Source organism: Lissotriton helveticus, chromosome 5_1, assembly GCF_964261635.1.
Source record: "Lissotriton helveticus chromosome 5_1, aLisHel1.1, whole genome shotgun sequence".
NCBI classification, from domain to species: domain Eukaryota; kingdom Metazoa; phylum Chordata; class Amphibia; order Caudata; family Salamandridae; genus Lissotriton; species Lissotriton helveticus.
In genome coordinates this window covers 1970500648-1970520636 of record NC_136065.1, presented here as the reverse complement: position 1 = coordinate 1970520636, position 19989 = coordinate 1970500648, and the positions used below count along the sequence as shown (strand labels likewise).

General features: G+C 43.0%; 1 protein-coding gene across 1 annotated transcript; it reads right to left on the bottom strand.

Annotated features, from left to right (window-relative positions):
• Window positions 1-9109: 9109 nt before the first annotated feature.
• LOC144753919 (E3 SUMO-protein ligase KIAA1586-like) lies at window positions 9110-11179 on the bottom strand. Its single transcript, XM_078641447.1, has one exon. The coding sequence runs from the start codon at window positions 11177-11179 to the stop codon at window positions 9110-9112; it is 2070 nt and encodes a 689-aa protein (XP_078497573.1).
• Window positions 11180-19989: the final 8810 nt, after the last annotated feature.

Sequence of the window (19989 nt, the reverse complement as noted above, 5' to 3'; positions counted from 1 at the left end):
CTAGTCTTAACTAGAGTTTGAAATGATTTTTAGGGAACATATGAATACAACAGAAGGACCACCCTGATTACCCACGAGAACCAGAGTGAGTGTAATAAGTCAAACAAATGTCCTGTGGGACTCATTCACCAATACTTCCACTTTTAAACTCAGTTACATATATATAAGAAAAACAATGGGATTCCTGCTGGCATGCACAGCAGCAGGGGCAGACGTAAGGCCGAACCAATGGCCCTTGATTATTCACAACAAATCCAAGAGCGGAAACATAGGACGTTTATAGGAGATGAGATCAACTATAAACTAGGGAGAATTCTAACCTTTGCCAGAATATTTGATGCTTTGAAACAAAATCATGCAAAAGGAACACCTACAATCACAGGTGAAATTCCAGCGAATCAGAGGTCAGCGAAAATGAAGAAACACATATTGCATGCTCCTCAAAAGGGTTTACTTTTTTTTAGAGGCGATGAGGTTGATGCATCTGAATCAGACCATTATGAGGGGTCAGGGAAAAGGCAAAACAAGAGGCAGAGTTACTGGAAGAGGAGATTCAAAATCTTCAAAGGAAGCAGAAAAACAAGATAATCAAGGAGAAAGAAAACAATACCCATTGCGGAATTTGACGAGAAGGAAATGAAAGTAACAAAAGAAGAAAAAAACATTATTGTCAACCTCTCAAATCATATGCTGACTATAGATGAACAAACTCTGTTAAACAAAGGACTATCTTTCTGCCCAGAAAAACACTTCGATAACACAGATACGAATATAGACATCTACAAGTATGTACGCAAACTAAAATTGGCAAAGATGCATGCCAATCGACTGAAGACAACAAATACAGCATCTACAATGGAAGAAGGATCGGAAGATCAACTAGAAGAAGGTACAAATTTGACCATTGAGCATATTACGGCCCTGAAAAATATATTCAATCTCATGTACAATTTAGAAGGAAACGAAGTAACGGAGTCAAGTGTTGGAGAAGCTGTATTTAGATGCTTAAAACATGCCCCAAGTGGATTGAGAAACAAATCCAAATACTATCCATCACTTTCACCTCTGAATAAATTTGACATTTTCTCAGGAGCAATCATGTAAGAACTAGAGCAATTAGAGAGTCGAAGCTAACAATAAACGGGAGAATCTTTCCAAAAAAGAACATGAGGCTCTGAAATTATTGATGGAAAACAGCAATTTAATCATTAAACGGGCAGACAAAGGGGACAATATAGTTGTGCAAAATAGAGCAGACTATATAAAGGAGACATACAGACAACTCAATGATGGAACTAAATATAAGAAGTTGGACCAATCAATAAAATGATCGTCGATCTGAAGACAAAACCTAATGAATGGCATGCTGTGAACCTGATCAATGGTGAAGAGCTACGCTTCTTGTTTAAAGAGCAACCAACCATACCAACCATATACTTCTTGCCTAAGATTCACAACACTCTCTGTGATCCCCCTGGAAGACCCATTGTATCCTCCTGTGAATCCTTTTACAAAAGTATCTCTACATATGTGGACGACTATCTAGCACTCATGGTACACAATCTAAGCTCTTGTACAAGATATACAGGAGATTTCCTTCGCATTTTGGCAGATACCACCTGGAACTCAAACTATATAATGGCAACAATAGACGTTCTGTTGTTATACACATCTATAGAACATAAGATCGGCCTTGAAGCTTGCACACACTTTTTGAAGCAACGAAACATAACTGAGCTTCAATATTCGGCCATGCTACTAACAATGATTGAAGTGTGCATAAGGAACATCTTCCTCTTCAACCATGACTTATATCAACAACTATGTGGTACCGCCATTGCTAATGACATCGAAGAAGGCATTTCGCCGAAACGCGAATGCGTTTGTCTGTTATTTGTGGCAAATAAACAACCTCATGAAATCTACCCCCGTGAGTGCGGAAATTTCTTTCATAAACGAAGGAATTGGGAGCAGAATATATATATATATATTTTTTTTTTCACCAAATGTTCCTTTTCAAGGAAAACACCACACTCCAACAGGATCAGAATTAACAGTGATTTATTCTGTGCAGTAACAAACACCATTGACCACCACCTACGCGTTTCAACCACAATTGGTCTTGCTCACGGTATGTGAGTCCTAATTTAGTTTCTTATTTATAAAGACTCCCTCTGATGCCCATTAGGAGGCATTGTGGGATATGTAGTTCAAATCATATGTTACCAAATTCTTAAAGGAATTTTTTTTTAAACATATCTTTTTAGTTCATACAATGTGTGCTCTCATTTTTTATGTCCATGAAATTCCAATTCATTTCAAACATTGACTGTATTTGCATCATCCAGTTTTTCAATCTTTCAGTAGCATGACATGTATACCGTATTGTATAGATATTACATATTGGCTTAGTGCCTTTAATTCCTTCACAGCTTTTCTTTCATTTTTTAAAAAAGGCTGAGTGCTCAGGCTTTAGTATTTCAGTCTTTGATGTTTGACAACATGTCTGCTCAGCATGTACTTGCTGTCTTCCATTCCTTCTCTGTTTTTATACTGGATGTCAGTTCTCTTTTCAAATCTTTTTCATTTCATTTGGAACCAACAAGGTTTACAAATTAAATGTAGTCCTCTGATTCAGAAACTACAAATGACTGTTCAGTTCTTCATCCCCATTCATCCAAATGGGGTCTTGGTCTTGAATGTTATAATCATTCGCAACTCCAATCTTCGCAACTTCAGTGTTCTATTCCCTCCTCGCTCATCTTTGGGGACTGTTATCAAACCAAAGTATTTGATATCCTTCTTGTCTCCATCTGCATGAGTTTTTAGATGTTTTACAATAGCATAATTTGTGTCATTATTTTTAATTGCACGTAGATGTTCCAATATTCTTTTCTTTAGGGGCAAATCGTACTGCCAATGTACCTGAGTCCACAATGGCATACGATGACATACACTGCATAAGTTTATTCACAGGTTATTCTTTCCTTGATTCTGAAAATACTCCCCATGGCATCCTTCACTTCTTTCATATGCAATCCACATTTACACGCTTTACATTTGTTACAAGGCACAAATCCATTTTGCTGATTTGATAGCCAATTTGTTTTTTCAGTTCTGGAGGATGTTAAGTGGCTATTCACCAGTTTGTCTTTAAAAGAAGGGACCTTTCGATACGAAATGTTCGGTTGATCACACAATTTCTGTCCAATTTCAGGATCTTTTTTCAAAACATTCCACTGTTTTTTTAGGATGTTAATTATTTGGTAATTTTCTTTACTGTAAGTTAGTACCATACGAATGATTGGATCTTCAATATTCTTTTCTTTCCTTTCTAAGGTTTTAGCTCTTAGAATAGATCTTGCTCTGTTCTCTCCCAATTTGATATCCTTTTCTTTGCAACCTCTCTTTTGAAATCTTGTTCAAGTTTCTACAAACGTTTTCTCCAGTTGGTCCTCATCAGAACAGTTTCGTTTCATGCAGAGAAATTCCCCATATGGAATACTTTTCTTCAATTGTGGAGGGTGAAAGCTATTTCATATCCAGTTCTTCTTTCAATTTCTTTGTGGGGTTTGATTTCAATTTCTTGTAGTTCTCCTTATTTTTTAGCTCATTACTGAATTGCAAGCTATGGAAGAATTGGACATGCCTATGAATATAAGAGAACGGACTGGCTTTAAGCCTAAATCTAAATTTTGTCCAGTGTTGAGTCCTGGAAATAAGATTGACACATTCCACGAGTTAGTGGTAAATGATTTAGAATCTTTGAAAAGAACAGACCATGATAATAAAAGAGAGAACCTCAGTAAAAAAGAAAGAGAAGCAATTGATTCGCTTATGAATAATGACAACTTAATAATAAAGCCCACGGACAAGGGCGGGAATATAGTCATTCAGAATAAATAAGACTATATAAGAGAAGCTATGAGACAACTCGATGATAAGAAGAACCACTATAAATTGAGTACTAACCCGATGAACGATCTCACCATTGATTTAGAAAGAAGAACGAATGAATGGCAAAAGGAAGGCTTGCTAACAGAGGAAGAAAGCATGTTTTTGAGGAATGACAGCCCTATGGTTCCTACTATGTACTTTCTTCCTAAAGTTCATAAAACCCTAATCAATCCCCCAGTGAGACCAATAAAGTCGAGTTGTAATTCTCTATATGAGAATGTATCAGACTATGTGGATTATTTTTTGTCACCGATGGTCAGGAACTTAACCTCGTATATACAGGATACGGGTGACTTTTTGCTAATTCTCTCCAATACTGGCTGGCAGAAGGGATTTTTTCTAGCTACAATCGATGTAGTCTCGTTATATACCTCGATTAGCCATGAGGTGGGTCTACATGCCTTAGGATACTTCCTTAACCAACGGAACATCCATCATTTAAAACATACTAGAATGCTCATGGAAATGGTAGAGCTGTGTCTTCACAACAACATATTTATCTTCAATGGCCAAATCTACTCCCAAACATGCGGGACCGCGATGGGAGTGTCGTTCTCTTCAAGCTACGCCAACCTCACCATGGGGTGGTGGGAGAAACTGGTAGCTTGGAGAGATGAGAACGAAGAGTACAATGCCAAAACAGAAATCTGGTTAAAATTTTAGACGATTTATTCATAATCTGGAGTGGCAGCCAGAAGGAATTCATCGAATATATGAACGTGTTGAACAACAATGACATTGGCCTACAATTTACACATACCGTCAGCAACAAGAAGTTCAATTTTTGGATGTTACTGTGTATATTGAAAATGACAAATTGAAAACCAAAGTTCACAGGAAACCGACCTCAACAGACAGTATCCTACATGGAACTAGCTTTCATCCTCCACAATTGAAGAAAATTATTCCATATGGGGAACTTCTCCGCATGAAACGAAACAGTTCTGATGAGGACCAACTGGAGAAAACGTTTTTCGTCTTTCAACTTTGTATCAAAGTAAAGTAATTGCCGGTTGGTTTCCAAAGACGTGTTGCTCACTCAAGGAGATAAACGAGTCAGGGCACTCGGGGAACTGATTCTTCTAATTTGTTTTGAGAATAAGCAATACACGTGGAACCGGAAGTATAAGCGATTGTAATGAAGTGAAACAACTTAAAGGGAAAGTCTTAATATACAGCAAGAAGGATTATAAAGCCAGTACACTATGGAAACAAGGGAGGCTAACAGAAATGCCCTAATAGAGGCTTTCTTTGAAGAAGGAGCAATGCCCCGCACAAATGGGGCTTCGAGCAGTGCACGCAGGCCTGATTTGAAGAATAAATTACACGCACAGGAGAAATTGTCGAGAAAAGAGATTAATAAATGGTGGAAGGTGGCATCACTAAAGAAGTACTTGGAAGTTGAACGCGTTCCGCGGGGACTGCGTATAAATTTGATGCCCAACCACCAAGACACCAGTAATGATCTATTGAGTGAATGGGGTAAACACATTTTAAAATCATCACTGGGTCTAAAGGAAATCCTAGTAAGACACCTTGAAATAGCCTTGGATAAAACCACCAAACAACTGAAGGAAATGGAGAAAGAATTGTCAACTATGGATATGAATCCGGAATTAGTAAAATTTAAAGAGGAACTTGAACACTATATGGAGAAATACGAGGAATCCGTGCGCATGAGAAAATAGTCCAAATTCCAAAGGGACAAAGATGATTACCAGGAAGGTCACATATTCACATATGGAAGAAAATATGATAGATTTAAGCAAAATGAAAAAACAGATTTGCCAACCAATAATGGAAGTTTGTCCTCACTCACGTCAATAGATGCCAGTGTGAGTGAAGGGGAGGTCAAACAAAGAGAGGTGAGATCAAACTGCTCTTTTTTAGACGAGATGAAGCTGGCACTACAACAGAAACATTTGGAGAAAACAATAGGTCCGCCAGCAGGAAATACCTGGGGAAGAGGAAGAGGCCGTGGAAATGCCTGCAGAAACCAACAAGAAGAGGCAGGCGGCAACACAGACCAAAGTTTTGGTGCAAATCGAGTGGGAACGATGACGAGAAGTATGTGGCAGAAATGGAATTAGAAACATCCTCAAAAGATAATAACCTAGAAGTGGACACGTCCCTAACAAGTCGTTATCAAGAATTGCAAGTGATCAATCTATCCAAAAAAAAAGTATGTGATATGGAATTGAGAATCCTGGAACGTGGTTTAAACTTTTGTCAAACGAACAGTATAGATCTAGCAGAAACGAGGATAGATCTGTTTAAATGTATCCGTAAAATCAAATTGGCAAAATTATTTGGGGAAAATCAGGATATGGCTAAACATAGGAAACAGACATTAGCACCGGACATGGAATTATTGGCAAAAGATGCCAAACACTTTGTCACCATAATGGAACTCGAACAAAACCCAGATTGCCAAAGGGGAGAGATTCATACCCATTGCGTACAATTGGGAGCTGGAAGCAGTCCAAAAAAACCACAATCTAAATTCTACCCACAACTAGCTCCGGGGAACAAGATAGATGTAATTCACGAATGTGTGATAAAAGATCTTTACCAACTTAAGCATCTGAAAAATAAAGACAATCTCTCCTTTAAAGAACGTGAGCCGCTAAACAAATTAAGAAATGATAACTCCATTGAGATCATAATGCGGACAAAGGGGGAAATGTCGCCATCCTGGAAAAAGAAGCCTACATGCGAGAGGCATACTCTCAGCTAAAAAATAAGGAGAACTACGAGAAATTGAAATCAAAGCCCACAAAGAAATTGAAAGAAGAACGGGATATGAAATTGGACTGCTGGTTGAAATGGAATTTGCTTTACGAAGAGGAAGTAAAATACCTAAAAATAGCCCATTCCAAACTGGCTGCAATATACTTTCTTCCTAAAGTGCATAAACATCCCACGAAGCGACCAGGAAGACCTATAATCTCGGCTAAGGGGGCATTATTGGAACCTTTGGCAAATTATCTGGATGTATTTTTGCTACCATATGTAAAGGGACTTGCATCGTATTTACAAGATACAGGGGATCTGTTGAGACATCTGCAGGAAACTCCATGGCAAGCCATATACAAGTTAATACCTATGGATGTAATATCACTGTATTCCAACATTCAGAATGATATTGGCTTGAGAGCATGTGAAAATTTTCTATCAGACAGGAACATTCAATTTACTGATCATAATAACACGCTACTAGAAATGATTCACCTGTGCTTAGAACAGAATACATTCATTTTTGGGGAAGAGATCTTCTGCCAAGTGAAAGGCACTGCTATGGGTTTTTCTTTTAGTCCATCGTATGCTTGTCTGACCATGGGACTATGGGAGAAAACCTGGGCATGGAGTAATGAGAATGATCAATATACAAGCAAGACTATAGCATGGTTAAGGTACATTGACGACCTGCTAATAGTATGGGATGGAACCACAGAAGAATTTGATGAATACTAAACAACTCACATATGACATCAGCGATGACAGAGTGGTGTTTCTCGACACTGACATTTACAACCTGAATAACGAAGTACAAACAACTCTGCACCTCAAAGGCACGGCCACCAATGCAGTGTTGCATGCTGAAAGTTTTCACCAAGCAAGTCTCATTAAAATTATCTCTTATGGGAAATTCCAGTGACCAGGAAGGAACCAGGCAATGTCGGGCGCAATCAGGTCGATGTTGTGTAGCTTCTCTCCGCTGCCACGTGGTCTCTGGGGCACCGAGGATGTCCTGGAGTGAATCACGAGCTGTCCCACAAAGGTTCTTTCTGTTGGCGGTGTCAGCTTCAAGATCGGAGTCAACAAGCCTTGGCAAAGGCAACCCACGCAGGATTCAAAGATGGCTTAACACTCGGACCAGCAAGGTCTGAGCGGGTGCTCCTTTTCAGTGGAGCGAGTGCCAGACTGGAGCAACCAGACTAGCTGTGTAAATTTAAGGTTTCGTCTGTACTGGGGCCACTAGCCAACAGGCAAGCGACCGGACCAACGCATCAAGCAGAAAGATGCAAAAGGGCCCCACGCAGCACTCGTCGAGTGTGGAGGGGTGAGCTTCCGTGCACAAGCTGCTTGGGGCTGGAAATTCTCAGACTCCAATGCACAGCTTCGAGGGGGTCTAGGATGCTGCACGGTCAGCGCTTTGTTGTTTCTCCAAGATGGCCGCTCCCACGCTTCAGGTCGCCTCCACGGGTCTCAGCTCTGCAGGGACTGTGGATCGGGCTGTTAGAAGGCAGGCACGCTGGGTCTTGTTGATCTCTGTCGCTCGAGTTCCGGCGGGAACTGCAACAAAGCAAACATCGAGGTGCTGGATGGTGCCTGTTTGCACAGGGTGGTCACTCCTTGACCACAAGGTAGATTCTTCAGTCTTCCACGAGGAGTGGGATGTCGAAGGGTCCAGAGTTTTGTTTCATAGGTTTCAGTCAGGATAATCTGATGTGCATTGGCACGGCTCCCACCTATATTCCAAATCTGGGGGCTGGATTACCTGCTAGGTCCCTCCTATGGGTGGGACCTGGGAGAGGGGTGGTTACACCCCTTTCCCTTTGTCAAGCTTCACGCCAAGACTGGGGCAGGAGTGCCCCAGAACCAATGTTCCCTCTAATTTTTTTCCTCTGTGTGCGGCAGTGGAGGGTCTCTGTGCACTGCAACCATGGCTATGTGCGCTAGGAGCCAGACCGCGCGAGTGCAGCGCCAAATGTCACCCCAAACGTTTACTTAAAAAAGTGAAAAGACGGTGCATTTTTCACACATACAGCGCCACGTTAAGGGTTTTAAGGCCGGTTTGCAAATTGGAAATACATGCCATAACATGAACTGGTTACACAGGCAAGTACAATTAATGGTTAGAAAAGCACAAGACTCCAACAATGGTATCATCATAAGATTTTACTAAATATTCTTAACTGGAGCACTGTTCATTGGGTGGGGAAGTGTCGAGAGCCTATAAAATATCACATATACACAATAGGTTACAAAAATTACATAACATATTTACAATTTGAAGTGAAATCTACTGAGTAATGTTGGGCTATCCCGCCATATACTGAGTAATGTTGGGCTATCCCGCCACACATAGTTTGTAAAAGTCTGACATCCAGGCAAACGTTGGACTGTGGGAGAGGGCCGTTCAAACATGTCAAGTGGCATCACTAGATGGGTGACAGGGTTGCTTCTCACGGCGATCCTTACAATTTTTCCAGTGCTGATAAACACTATCAAGGTCAACTTTCCCATTCAGGAGGTAGGCCTTTGTCCTCATCAGCATATCCAAATGATTCTGCTCTAGTCTATTCCTCGCTTTGCTCTTGATAGTATTCATGAGGCTGAATCCTCTTTCACAATCAGCACTAGAAGCTTGAAATGTTGCGCAGACATCAACAAGCTGAGACACCACACTATACTGAGCAGCATTGCGTACAGTGAAATTCACCATGTCTTGAAAGGTAGTAAATAACCCACCCTTTACATGTTCTGCCACCACATATTTATAGTCTCTGTATTGTTGTACAACATCTTCTGGTGTCTCACAATCACCCAGGACCAAGACATTCTTATACTTTTTAACAAGTCTTTGTATATTTTCAGTCCCAAAATCAAAATGGGATTGTGTTGCTATTGCCTGGATTTCAAAACTTGCCCATTCTTTCAGTACATCTTCAGGGAACCTTTTTTGCATGTGCTCACAAAGAAGGGAAACAAAAGACAAAATAGGCCCACTGTCAAACTCTTGCCTTTCCTTGTACAACACCATCAGATCTTTTACATTGCTGCTCCAAAAGACAGTGTCCCCCAAATACTGTTCTTTAATTTGGCCAATCTTTGCTCTTGCATACTGTACAGCTTCTACAGTAGTCAAATAACTTTTTGGGAACAGTTTGCACAAAGATGCAAATTCACTCAGAATATCATTAAGTACTGCAAGGGAAATATGGTAGTTTGAGTCAGATAGCTTTTTGTGACAATATTTAGCAACTGGATCATTCTCTTCAACTTTCTCATGCTCAAAGTACTTAAGAACAACCTCGTAATTCCGAATTAGTGCACCAACTGCAAAATGGCGTGAAAGCCACCGGACTTCATTCAATGGTCGAAAAGAGACCACTTCACAATCAGTGACCGATGCCATTTCATCCAGCTTGGACTTCCTTGCAGGAGATCTGGAGAGCACAGTGTAGACAGTCCTCAATAATGTCTCCATCTCTTTAATCATTGGAACCCTCTTCCAGGCATCATCAACTCCCAAATCTTCACGATGAGCGACACAATGCTGCTCAACTAGATGGGGAATGGATTGTTTAAGGCGAGTAGCAACACCATTATTTTTACCCAGCATCACAGACGCACCATCGGATGTGAACATGACCATTTTCATGAGGTCCAGTTCATTGGCAGTGTAGAATTCTTTCACAGCAATAGTGATAGCCTCAGCATTACAACTAGTCAGCTTCACTATGCCCCCAAAAAGTGTTTTGTGCTCTGTTGAGGTTACAGGTCGGAACTTGAAGTACAGGATGAGCATTTTTGTAACAGAAATATCTGTGCTTTCATCAATTATCAGTGTGTGATATAAAGCGTTACGAAGTTCTGCCATACCTTCACAGTGTATCACACTATTGATGGCCTCAAGGAACTCAAAGGCATAGTTCTTGCTCCGCCAGCTGTCTGGTATTTTCACATACAAAGCTTGGTGGTCATGGATGTCTTGTACAGATAACATTGAAGTGTTCATCTTGACTGCCAGCAACACGTTGTTGATGAGGATCTTTATTTCATCAGGCAGGGATCTTTGTCGTTCAACTACTTCTATTCTATTTGCTTTGTCAGTGGCAGTTTCTGTCAGCATTGCCCGCACTCCAAAACCAAACCTGGCAGCAGCACTTCTGTTTCTCAATATCACAATGGCAGACTCATGAACTTTGCTAATTAGATGGCGTTTCAGGTAATCCAGTTTCCAGCCATCACTCCATTTCTTCCCTGTAGAAAAGTCCCCAATAATCTTGGCTTCGGCACATGTTTTGCAAATCAATCCCACGTCTGGACTGTATTGAAAAAGTTCCCCAAGTTGGACGCGAACCTTGCTTCGTGATTTCTGTGTCTCAGCCTCCACAATTTCTTTCATCCACTCTTCCTTGAATACAAGGCAACATTTCTTCCTTTGTGGTGAAGCATCGCACTCTGCAGAAGGTACAGCTTTGCGCTTGAACATATTTGTGAGAACTGGGTTTAGCCTGCTACGCCACAAAGCCTGCAAAATAAAGGAACATGGCTAAAGTTGATGCCTATGCTCATGATTGCAATGTTTCACATAGTACTGAGGCTTTGCCGGCAAAACGTAGAGTGCAATTACCTGGATTTTTCTGTTCACTGCCCTGCCCTGCCAAACTTAAATGTAGCACTGTCCGTAGAGCCTACAATAGAAGTAAAGATTATTTCAGTACATTGCGAATTTGTGATACAGTGATATGCCATGTGCACCATAAGGGAACTCTACCAAACAATTACCTGTTCTGCTTGTACTCAAGTATGCCCGTTCAAATGTGTGGGGAACTGTCTGCGAAACCTGCAACTGATGAAAACAAAGGTAAGGTATGTTGTTATACTACAATGTTCAAGACGCACCACAGTTTAACTCAACCAAACAATTACCTGTTGTGCTTGTACTCACGTATGCCCGTTCAAATGTGTGGGGTACAGTCTGCGGAACCTGCAACGGAAAAAAACATAGGTAAGGTATGTTGTTAAGCTACAATGTACAAGCTGCACCACAGTTTAACTCTACCAAACAATTACCTGTTGTGCTTGTACTCACGTATGCCCGTTCAAATGTGTGGGGTACAGTCTGCGGAACCTGCAACGGAAGAAAACATAGGTAAGGTATGTTGTTAAGCTACAATGTACAAGCTGCACCACAGTTTAACTCTACCAAACAATTACCTGTTTGTTCTGCCTCTACTCACGTCTCCCTGTACAACTGTATTTGTAGCACGGTCTCACAAACCTGCAAAAGAAATGGGGTGCAGATTGTGAATCTATTTACCCAGCACCCCCCAAAACCAAATGTGGAACATAAACAGAATTACCTTGTCTTTGTGGGTACTCACGCCTGACCATTCAAATCCAAATACCTTGCAGACTGCAAACCTGCAATTTAAAACAAGATGGTTAGCAAAGGCTCTACGAGTTACAAACAATGAATGGGACTGGCCAAATACTCCAATAGGAAAAACGACCAAATAGTTACCTGGGATTCCAGTTTAGGCAAATAGGCATGTGCCCATGTGCTTCATTATTAGCATTCATTCCGTTAAACTGGTCTACAAATCTGCATTATGTGTTACACCTTCTGTGATGTGTAAATCGAGCTCCAAGGAGTCACCCACAATTTTGATTGGGCTGGAGTTTGGTGCTCTGATGAGCTTTATATCCTGATTGAAAGGATCCTTGAATGTGGTTGTTCTTGTTTCTTGTTGTACTGATCAGGGGCAGCTCTTCCTCTATGGCAGTGGAGCATCCCCCACTGCTTTTAAGCAGTGTATAGAAAAGAAACATAATATGATAATAACTTTTAAGTTATTATCATTTTATGCTTCCTGACGTGTCCGGCTGCTTTGCGGCTGGTGGGTGGACTGGGCTGCTCTCCGATGAGGGGAGGAGTGGTTTGCCCACACCAAAGTGCCCAATGACTGTTTGGTCGGCCCTCTCGGGCTGTCTGTGTGTGTGTCTGTGTGTCTGTCTGTCTGTCTGTGGCTGTCTGTCTGTCTGTGGCTGTCTATGTGTCTGTCTCTCTGTCTGTCTGTGGCTGTCTGTGTGTGTGTCTGTCTGTCTGTCTGTCTCTCTGTCTGTGTGTGTCTGTGTGTGTCTGTCTGTGTGTGTCTGTCTGTGTGTGTCTGTCTGTGTCTGTCTGTCTGTGTGTATTTCTGTCTGTGTGTGTGTATGTCTCTGTGTCTGTCTGTCTGTGTATGTCTGTCTGTCCGTCTGTCTGTCTGTCTGTCCGTCTGTCTGTGTGTGTCTGTCTGTCTGTCTGTAACCATACAGCACAACTCACATTTTGGTGGTACTCAATGTGCTCACTCTCCCACCCCTGCCCCCCCCCCTTTCACTTTGGGCATTGCTGCACCACAAAGACCACCTCACTGCTAATTTCTGGGTTACTTAAACTTCCAGGCAAGTTACAGATTAAGCAATAGGCAGTGGATGGCAGGTTTGGATTTGGGAAGTAATGTTATAAATCCAAAAGATATCTAGATGGGTTTCACCTTCCACTGTGAACACGTTTACAAACAGCACTGCCAAAAAATCAACCGTCTTTTAATCCCACTTAAAAAGCCTGTTTGGATCAGCCAAGTTGCAGCATTTTGCACCTCCTGTAATCTTGCTGTCATACTGTGAGGAACGCCCTGGTACAGAGAGAGTCTGTAGTCCAATGGGAGATTATGACGGCCTCCTGCAATATTTTCTGACAATGTGAAGTCATTGGATGATCGAACAATGTACACTGCTGTGTTTGCAGCGTAAAGCATGACTGCATTCATTTAGGGAGTTACAAAGGGAGAAAGATTGGTTGTGAGGATATGAAATGGCAAAGGCCTGGTAGTCACCATGTGAAAAACCATAAGGAACAGAAGCCTGGAAGCGACATGACTTGCCATCAATCCTTGTTCTTTTGAAGTTTTATATAGCGCAAACTTGACCCGAAATCGGGTATCAGAGTGCTTAAATAAGCACCAGTTGCGTTTCATGAGGACACATTCATTTTTGTGAGGCACGGGGAGATTAAGTGATTTGCCCAGAATCACAGGATGTTGAGCGTCATTGCAGAGACTTGAACCTTGTTCTCCAGATTTGAAGTTGCCCGCCCTAACCGTTAGGCTACATCCTCTCCCCAAATATACATCTCTCCCTTAAATATCTTTTGTTACCATGCTGCTGAACAATTGTCCTGTGGGAGACAATACAGTGCAAATTAGGACTGTACAGAAATAGGCAAAATAAGCAATTTCTTACAGCAGATGGGAGTTGGGGGAGAAGGGAGAAGCTACATAATAAAAACTTAGTAAATAAATCCAGTTGCGGTATGAATGTTACACCGATTCAATCAATTACTGTTCACAGCAAATCACTTGATAATTTTTTGCTGTTTTCGGGATGTTTATTGGTCGTAAATTATGATTTAATGAAACTAGTTGTAAATGGATAGGTGAAAAACCTGTCAAACAAACTTGGGTCAAATTAATTCATATAAAAACCTTAAACTAACCCAGATTGCCTTTGAACCAGATGTGGACCTTTCCCAGTGTAACCTGACAAAAATATTAAATAAAAAAAATAAGATAATTTGGCTTTTTTGGTCTACCAGTGATGTACACATTGTATTTGAAGTAAATTCCAATTAGTTGCTTAATAAGAAAACATTCACCTGTTTGGAAAATATCAATATTTCTAGTCCCTAAAAATGTCAATTTGTGCACTTTTTTCGATTTTGGACTCTGGACACTTACATAAGTGCATGAAGATTACTCTGGATTTTGTTTCGTAGTATATGCAAAATAACAAACTAAAGTTTGATAAAGTTTAACACAAACATCTTGGCATAAAAATGAACAAGTGGGCCGTCTGCTTTTACATAACGAAATGTGCTTGTGTTCAAATCTTTCAAATAAAAAGTCCCCTTTACCACTTTTATAGAGCTGCTGTATTCCTTAATATAAATTCGGGATAAAAAGGTAAGCATGTTACCAATATGTAGTAAATGAAAAGCTGTCATACTGCTTCTTCATCTCTTTGTAGAGCACTATGCCATCAGGGTCCTCCAAACGGCAGTCTACATCATAGTGGCCTCCAGTGATCACCTGAAACTCCAGAGTGCACTTGGTGTCCTGAGCGATATCTTAATAGAAACACTGCTTGGCGTTGTCAGGCAGCTCAAACGTAATCTCCGAGGCAACAGCGTAACCCAGAAAAAGAAGGAAAGAGCAAACGAATCTCCACATGGGCGCGATCCTCAACAGCATCATAGTTATCACGTTTAATGCCTTGATATGAAGAGCCCTTGCAGCGGTACCAGCAGATGAGACGGAAAACGGAAGGCTTCCGGAAGCGCTCCCTCATGTATCCCTCTTCGTTGCCGTTGCTTTCTTTTCATTGAAATCTTTGTCATTTGTCACACTTTGGTTATATATATTATATTGGGTGTGCTTCTAAAGCGCTCGAATTCCAAAAAAGGCTTCTTGGCGCTAGCGGAGATAGCAGGAAGCAACGAGATCCCATATGTGGCAGTTTAGCAGGAAGAGAAAAAGCCATGCCTGATGGGGTAAGGAAAAGTACCCCCCTCCCTCCCCCCCAAAACCCCCGGCCCCACCCGCCGCTGTCCCGTGTCCTCCTGCATGCCTGCCAGTAATGAGTGCTAAAAGCCCTCAGCCTGCTCGGCGCTATTTAACTCGTCACCATTCACGGCCGCTGGACTTTGATTTATATAAATTAAATGTTGTCATAAATGACAAGACCACTATATGTAATTAGCAAAATGCTATATAGACAACATATGTATTTTGCAACGTGGGCTACCAAATGCATGACACTGTGCAGCAGCTGGTTAGAGCAAGGAAATGAACAACGTAAACGGGGCTCGTCGGCGAAAGAAATTACAAGTGTAAACTGAGCTCGGCTGCGGCGTCACCTCTTAGATGGAGATGGCTTCCTAGTTCCTACTACTACTACTACTGTTATTTTCATGCTCCTACCAGACCCGGTCCTGCCTGCGCTCAAATGTAATGCAGAAAGCAGGCCGTCAATAAAAAACCCGAAAATGCATTATGCAGTGTTTTTTTGTTTGTTTTTAGTGCTGCTCGGGTACAGCGCTAGCGCTCCAATACCTTCGGGTCGATTTCGCGCTATATAACTGGGAAAAATAAATAAATCAAGGCTCTCCTCCTCAGAGCCACATGTAAGAATTCTCAAGAAGTGCCTTCAACCGCACGGCTGGCACCCTGTCCGCAAAAGTTGCAATTAATCAAAATAATACAGTGCGTGCGCTTCAGCTGAATCCAAAAGCGCCGGCGGCAGGTCTCGCTGCTGGGGGGAGCAACAAAAGCAAGTGCCCAGATAGTAAAACTTACCTGCCGCTTCAAGGTGATCACTTTCGCCATCTTCCGTCCACTGCAATCAGGAAAGTCTTCCGTCCACCGCAATCAGGAAATGCTCGTTTTTCGCGCCGCTCGCCTTTTAAAAGCGGCGGCACGAAAACTCTTGCGGGATGTACGGTGTGTGCGCGCTCCACACATGGCACTGCGCGCTCGGGGCTACAGAAGCGCGCGGCCGCGCGGCCGCGCGGCTTAGTGGGAACATAGCCCAGAACCGGTTTGACTGGAATCTGCCCAGGGACACCTTGTGCGCCCCAGGCAGTGTCTAGTTTCATTCAACCCTCCCTGCTACAATCCACTATCTCCTGTCTGGGGTGGTGTGACACCTCCCTGTGACAGGAAACCCTTTGTCCAGGCATCCTCTGCCGAGTTTCGGTCAGCAGCAGGAAGCCAGACATGTGTCTGTGGCAGCAGCATCCATTTTGTGATGCTGGGGCTCTGGTTAGGATTAACCGCGTTTTAGTAAAGTAACATACCTGCACCCTCTAGAAGGGTGGGATGCTATCCCCATTACCAGGACTGGCAAGGGGATAGTACTCCAATGTGTATGACACCAAACAAGACATGTTTTGATAAAGCCAAACCAGAGTTAAAATAACCGTAAGGATTATAATGCACATAAGAGTATATGGTATGGCAGTATCACTGGAACAGCATTAAGGAATTGGTCCCAACACTGCAGTCAGGCTCAGCTCATGCTAGAGCACTATCTCACTTAAAACCATGCACTCTGCCTCCAGGACTGTAAAGGCCTGCCATAGGAGTGACTGATAGGTATAGATGTGTCCAGATATAGGTTTAGACATAGGTATACTACATCTAAGCAAGGGGTGATTACACCACCTTGCCCCAGCTGTGGTAACAGCCAGTTGTGTCGATTTAAGTACCAGCCAGGGGTGGCAAAAGATATGCTGCAGCCCCTGGTAGGCCTTGTATGCACCTATGCCCTTGGCACCAAATGTGCACTGGATAGGGGCTGACAAGGTGTCCAGTACCAAATTGGTTATGTACCTATAGTACATGTCTGTGAATTTAGAGAGAGAACAGCAGGCTGGGGGTCTGATTAGCAGGCCCACAGCCACATTAAGTCGAAAACCAGTGAAGCAAAAAGCAAAAATTGGGGTGACCATAGGATAGCAGACCCTACTCTCCTACACCCGCGAAGAGGGCTGTTGAAGACGCCACTGATCTTGTGGAATGTGCTCGAACCCTGCCAGTCAGTGGTTTACCTGCTGCAGAATGGCACTGTAGGATGGCACTGGTAATCCATCTTGCAATCCCCTGCTTCGACAGAGGGAGACCCTTGCTCGGACCACCAAAAGCAACAAACAATTGGGAGGATTTTCGAAATCCCTTGGTGCCATCCAAATAGAATTTCAAACATCGCTGCACATCCAGAGAATGTAGCGATCTCTCCGCTGGTGTAGCCGGGTGAGGAAAGAAAGACTTAAGAATAACCGGCTCGTTCAAGTGGAAGTCCAAGGGTACTTTCGGTATGAACTTTGGGTTAGTTCTCAAGATGACTGTGTTTCTTTTGAATTGTAGAAAAGGTTCCTGGATTGTGAGAGCCTGCAACTCCCCAATACTCCTTGCCGATGTGAGGGCAAGAAAGATAGCCAATTTCCATGACAGGAACTTCATGTCTGATCGATGAATTGGTTCAAACGGGCATTTCATGAGTTGAGTGAGGACGAGATTTAGGTGCCAAGTAGGAGGCGGAAGCCTCACTGGTGGATTGACCCTAAACAAGCCTTTTAAAAATTGTTTAACAATTCTGGATGACCACAACGAAGGTCCAGACTCAGACCGTCTGTATCTTGAAATTGCTGCCAAGTGTACTTTTATAGATGAATGGGCCAGCCCAGACTTAGCCAAGGATAAGAGATAAGGCAGAAGCTGATGAGGTTTCAAAGAAAAGGGGTAAATTTTCTCTCTTGTGCACCAACTACAAAATCTCTTCCATTTAAGGCGATATGTTCTGTTCGTGGAAGGAGCCCTCGCTTGGGAGAGGACTTCCTTAATTTCGTTCGAGATGGGAAGATTCATAAATTCTCGCTGCTCAGGAGCCATGCTGTCAGGTGTAATGATTGTGGATCCGGATGCCAAATTTGTCCGTCGGACATTGTAAGAAGGTCTGGAATAGTCCCCAAGGGAAGAGGAGGAGCTAGCGACAACAGATGGAGTTCCGTGTACCAGAACTGTCTCGGCCAAGCAGGAACTATCAGGATCATCCAGCATGGTTCCACCTTGATCTTCCTGATAAGCCTTGGGATCAGTGGAATGGGGGGGAAGGCGTAAACAAATGTCCTTGATCAGGCTATCAAAAGCGCATTCCCCAATGATCCTTGGTGGTGAATCCTGCTTGCATAAGACCAGCATTTCTTGTAGGTCGGTGTGGCAAAAAGATCTATCGCCGGCTTGCCCCACTGGCGGAATACTTCTTCTAGAACTTGTTGGTTTAGTTCCCACTCGTGACTGACTGAAGATAACCTGCTCAGTCTGTCGGCATTCTCGTTTAGAACTCCTGGCAAGTGTTCTGCCTGCAGTGACATCCCGTGAAGGATAGCCCATTCCCAGATCTCCTGAGCTTCCTGTGACAACGGGAGAGACCTGGTTCCTACTTCTTTGTTCACGTAATGCATGGCTGTGGTGTTGTCCGTCCTGATGAGAACTCGTGAACCTCCTAGGCGAGGGAGAAAGGCTTGTAGAGCTAGTTTTATCGCTCTGAGCTCCAGTAGATTGATGTGGAGCTGACGATCGTGAGGAGACCAATGGCCACTGACATGCAGGTCTTGCATCACCGCTCCCCAACCATCCATTGACGCATTCGTTGTCACTACTTGAGGAAACGGATCGCCTACGAAGGATAGACCTTGGGACACGTTTCTCTGGTCCGTCCACCACAGGACCGCTCTTTTCATTGTCAGAGTGACGGTCACCCTGTCGTCGAATGATCCGTGAACATGTTTCCATTGAATGTCCAGTTGTTCCTGAAGGGGACGCATTCGCAGTCTGCAGTGAGGAATCAGGGGTATGCATGACGAAATTACCCCCAGCAAAGACTTGTTGCGGCGTACTGAAAGACACCTTCTTTTTCGTAAGTCCAGAGCCATGGTTTGCAGCTTTTTCTGCCTTTCGATGGTTGGAAAAGCTTTTGAGAGTTCTGAGTCCAGGATGGCCCCCAGGAAACGTGCCTTCCTGGATGGGACCAGAGATGATTTGTCCTTGTTTAACGTGAGTCCCAGATTCTGAAACAGGTTTGTACAAGCCTGAACAGCGTCCCGCGCTGCTTCCCTGGATGGAGACTTCAGCAGCCAGTCGTCCAGTTAAGGGAAGACTTGAAACTGATTTCTTCGCAGGAATGCCGCTACCGGCGCCAGCACCTTCGTAAAAATCCTTGGGGCTGAGTGAAGTCCGAAGGGTAAAACCCTGAATTGAAAGTGGCTCTTGGCTACTGTAAAGCGTAGAAACCTTATGTGTGCTGGGTGAATTGGTACATGAAAGTATGCATCCTCGAGATCGAGTGTGGCCATGAAATCCCCCGGATTGATCAGCCTCAGGATGTCATGAAGAGAAACCATCTGGAAAGACAGGGAGATGAGATAGGTGTTGAGCTCCCTGAGATCTAAAATGGGGCGCCATTTCTCTAACGTCTTCCTTACCAGGAAGAACCTGGAGTAGAATCCCTGTCCTTTTTGGTCGGAGGGAACCGGCTTTATGGCCCCCTTGAGGAGTATCTGATGAACTTCGAGCTGCAGAAGACGTAGGTGTTTTGATGGAATGGCTGCAGGGGGCTTTGGTGGTGAGATTTGAGTGAATTCTAAAGTATGGCCCTTTCGAATGATGTTGAGCACCCAACGGTCCGATGTTATTTTGG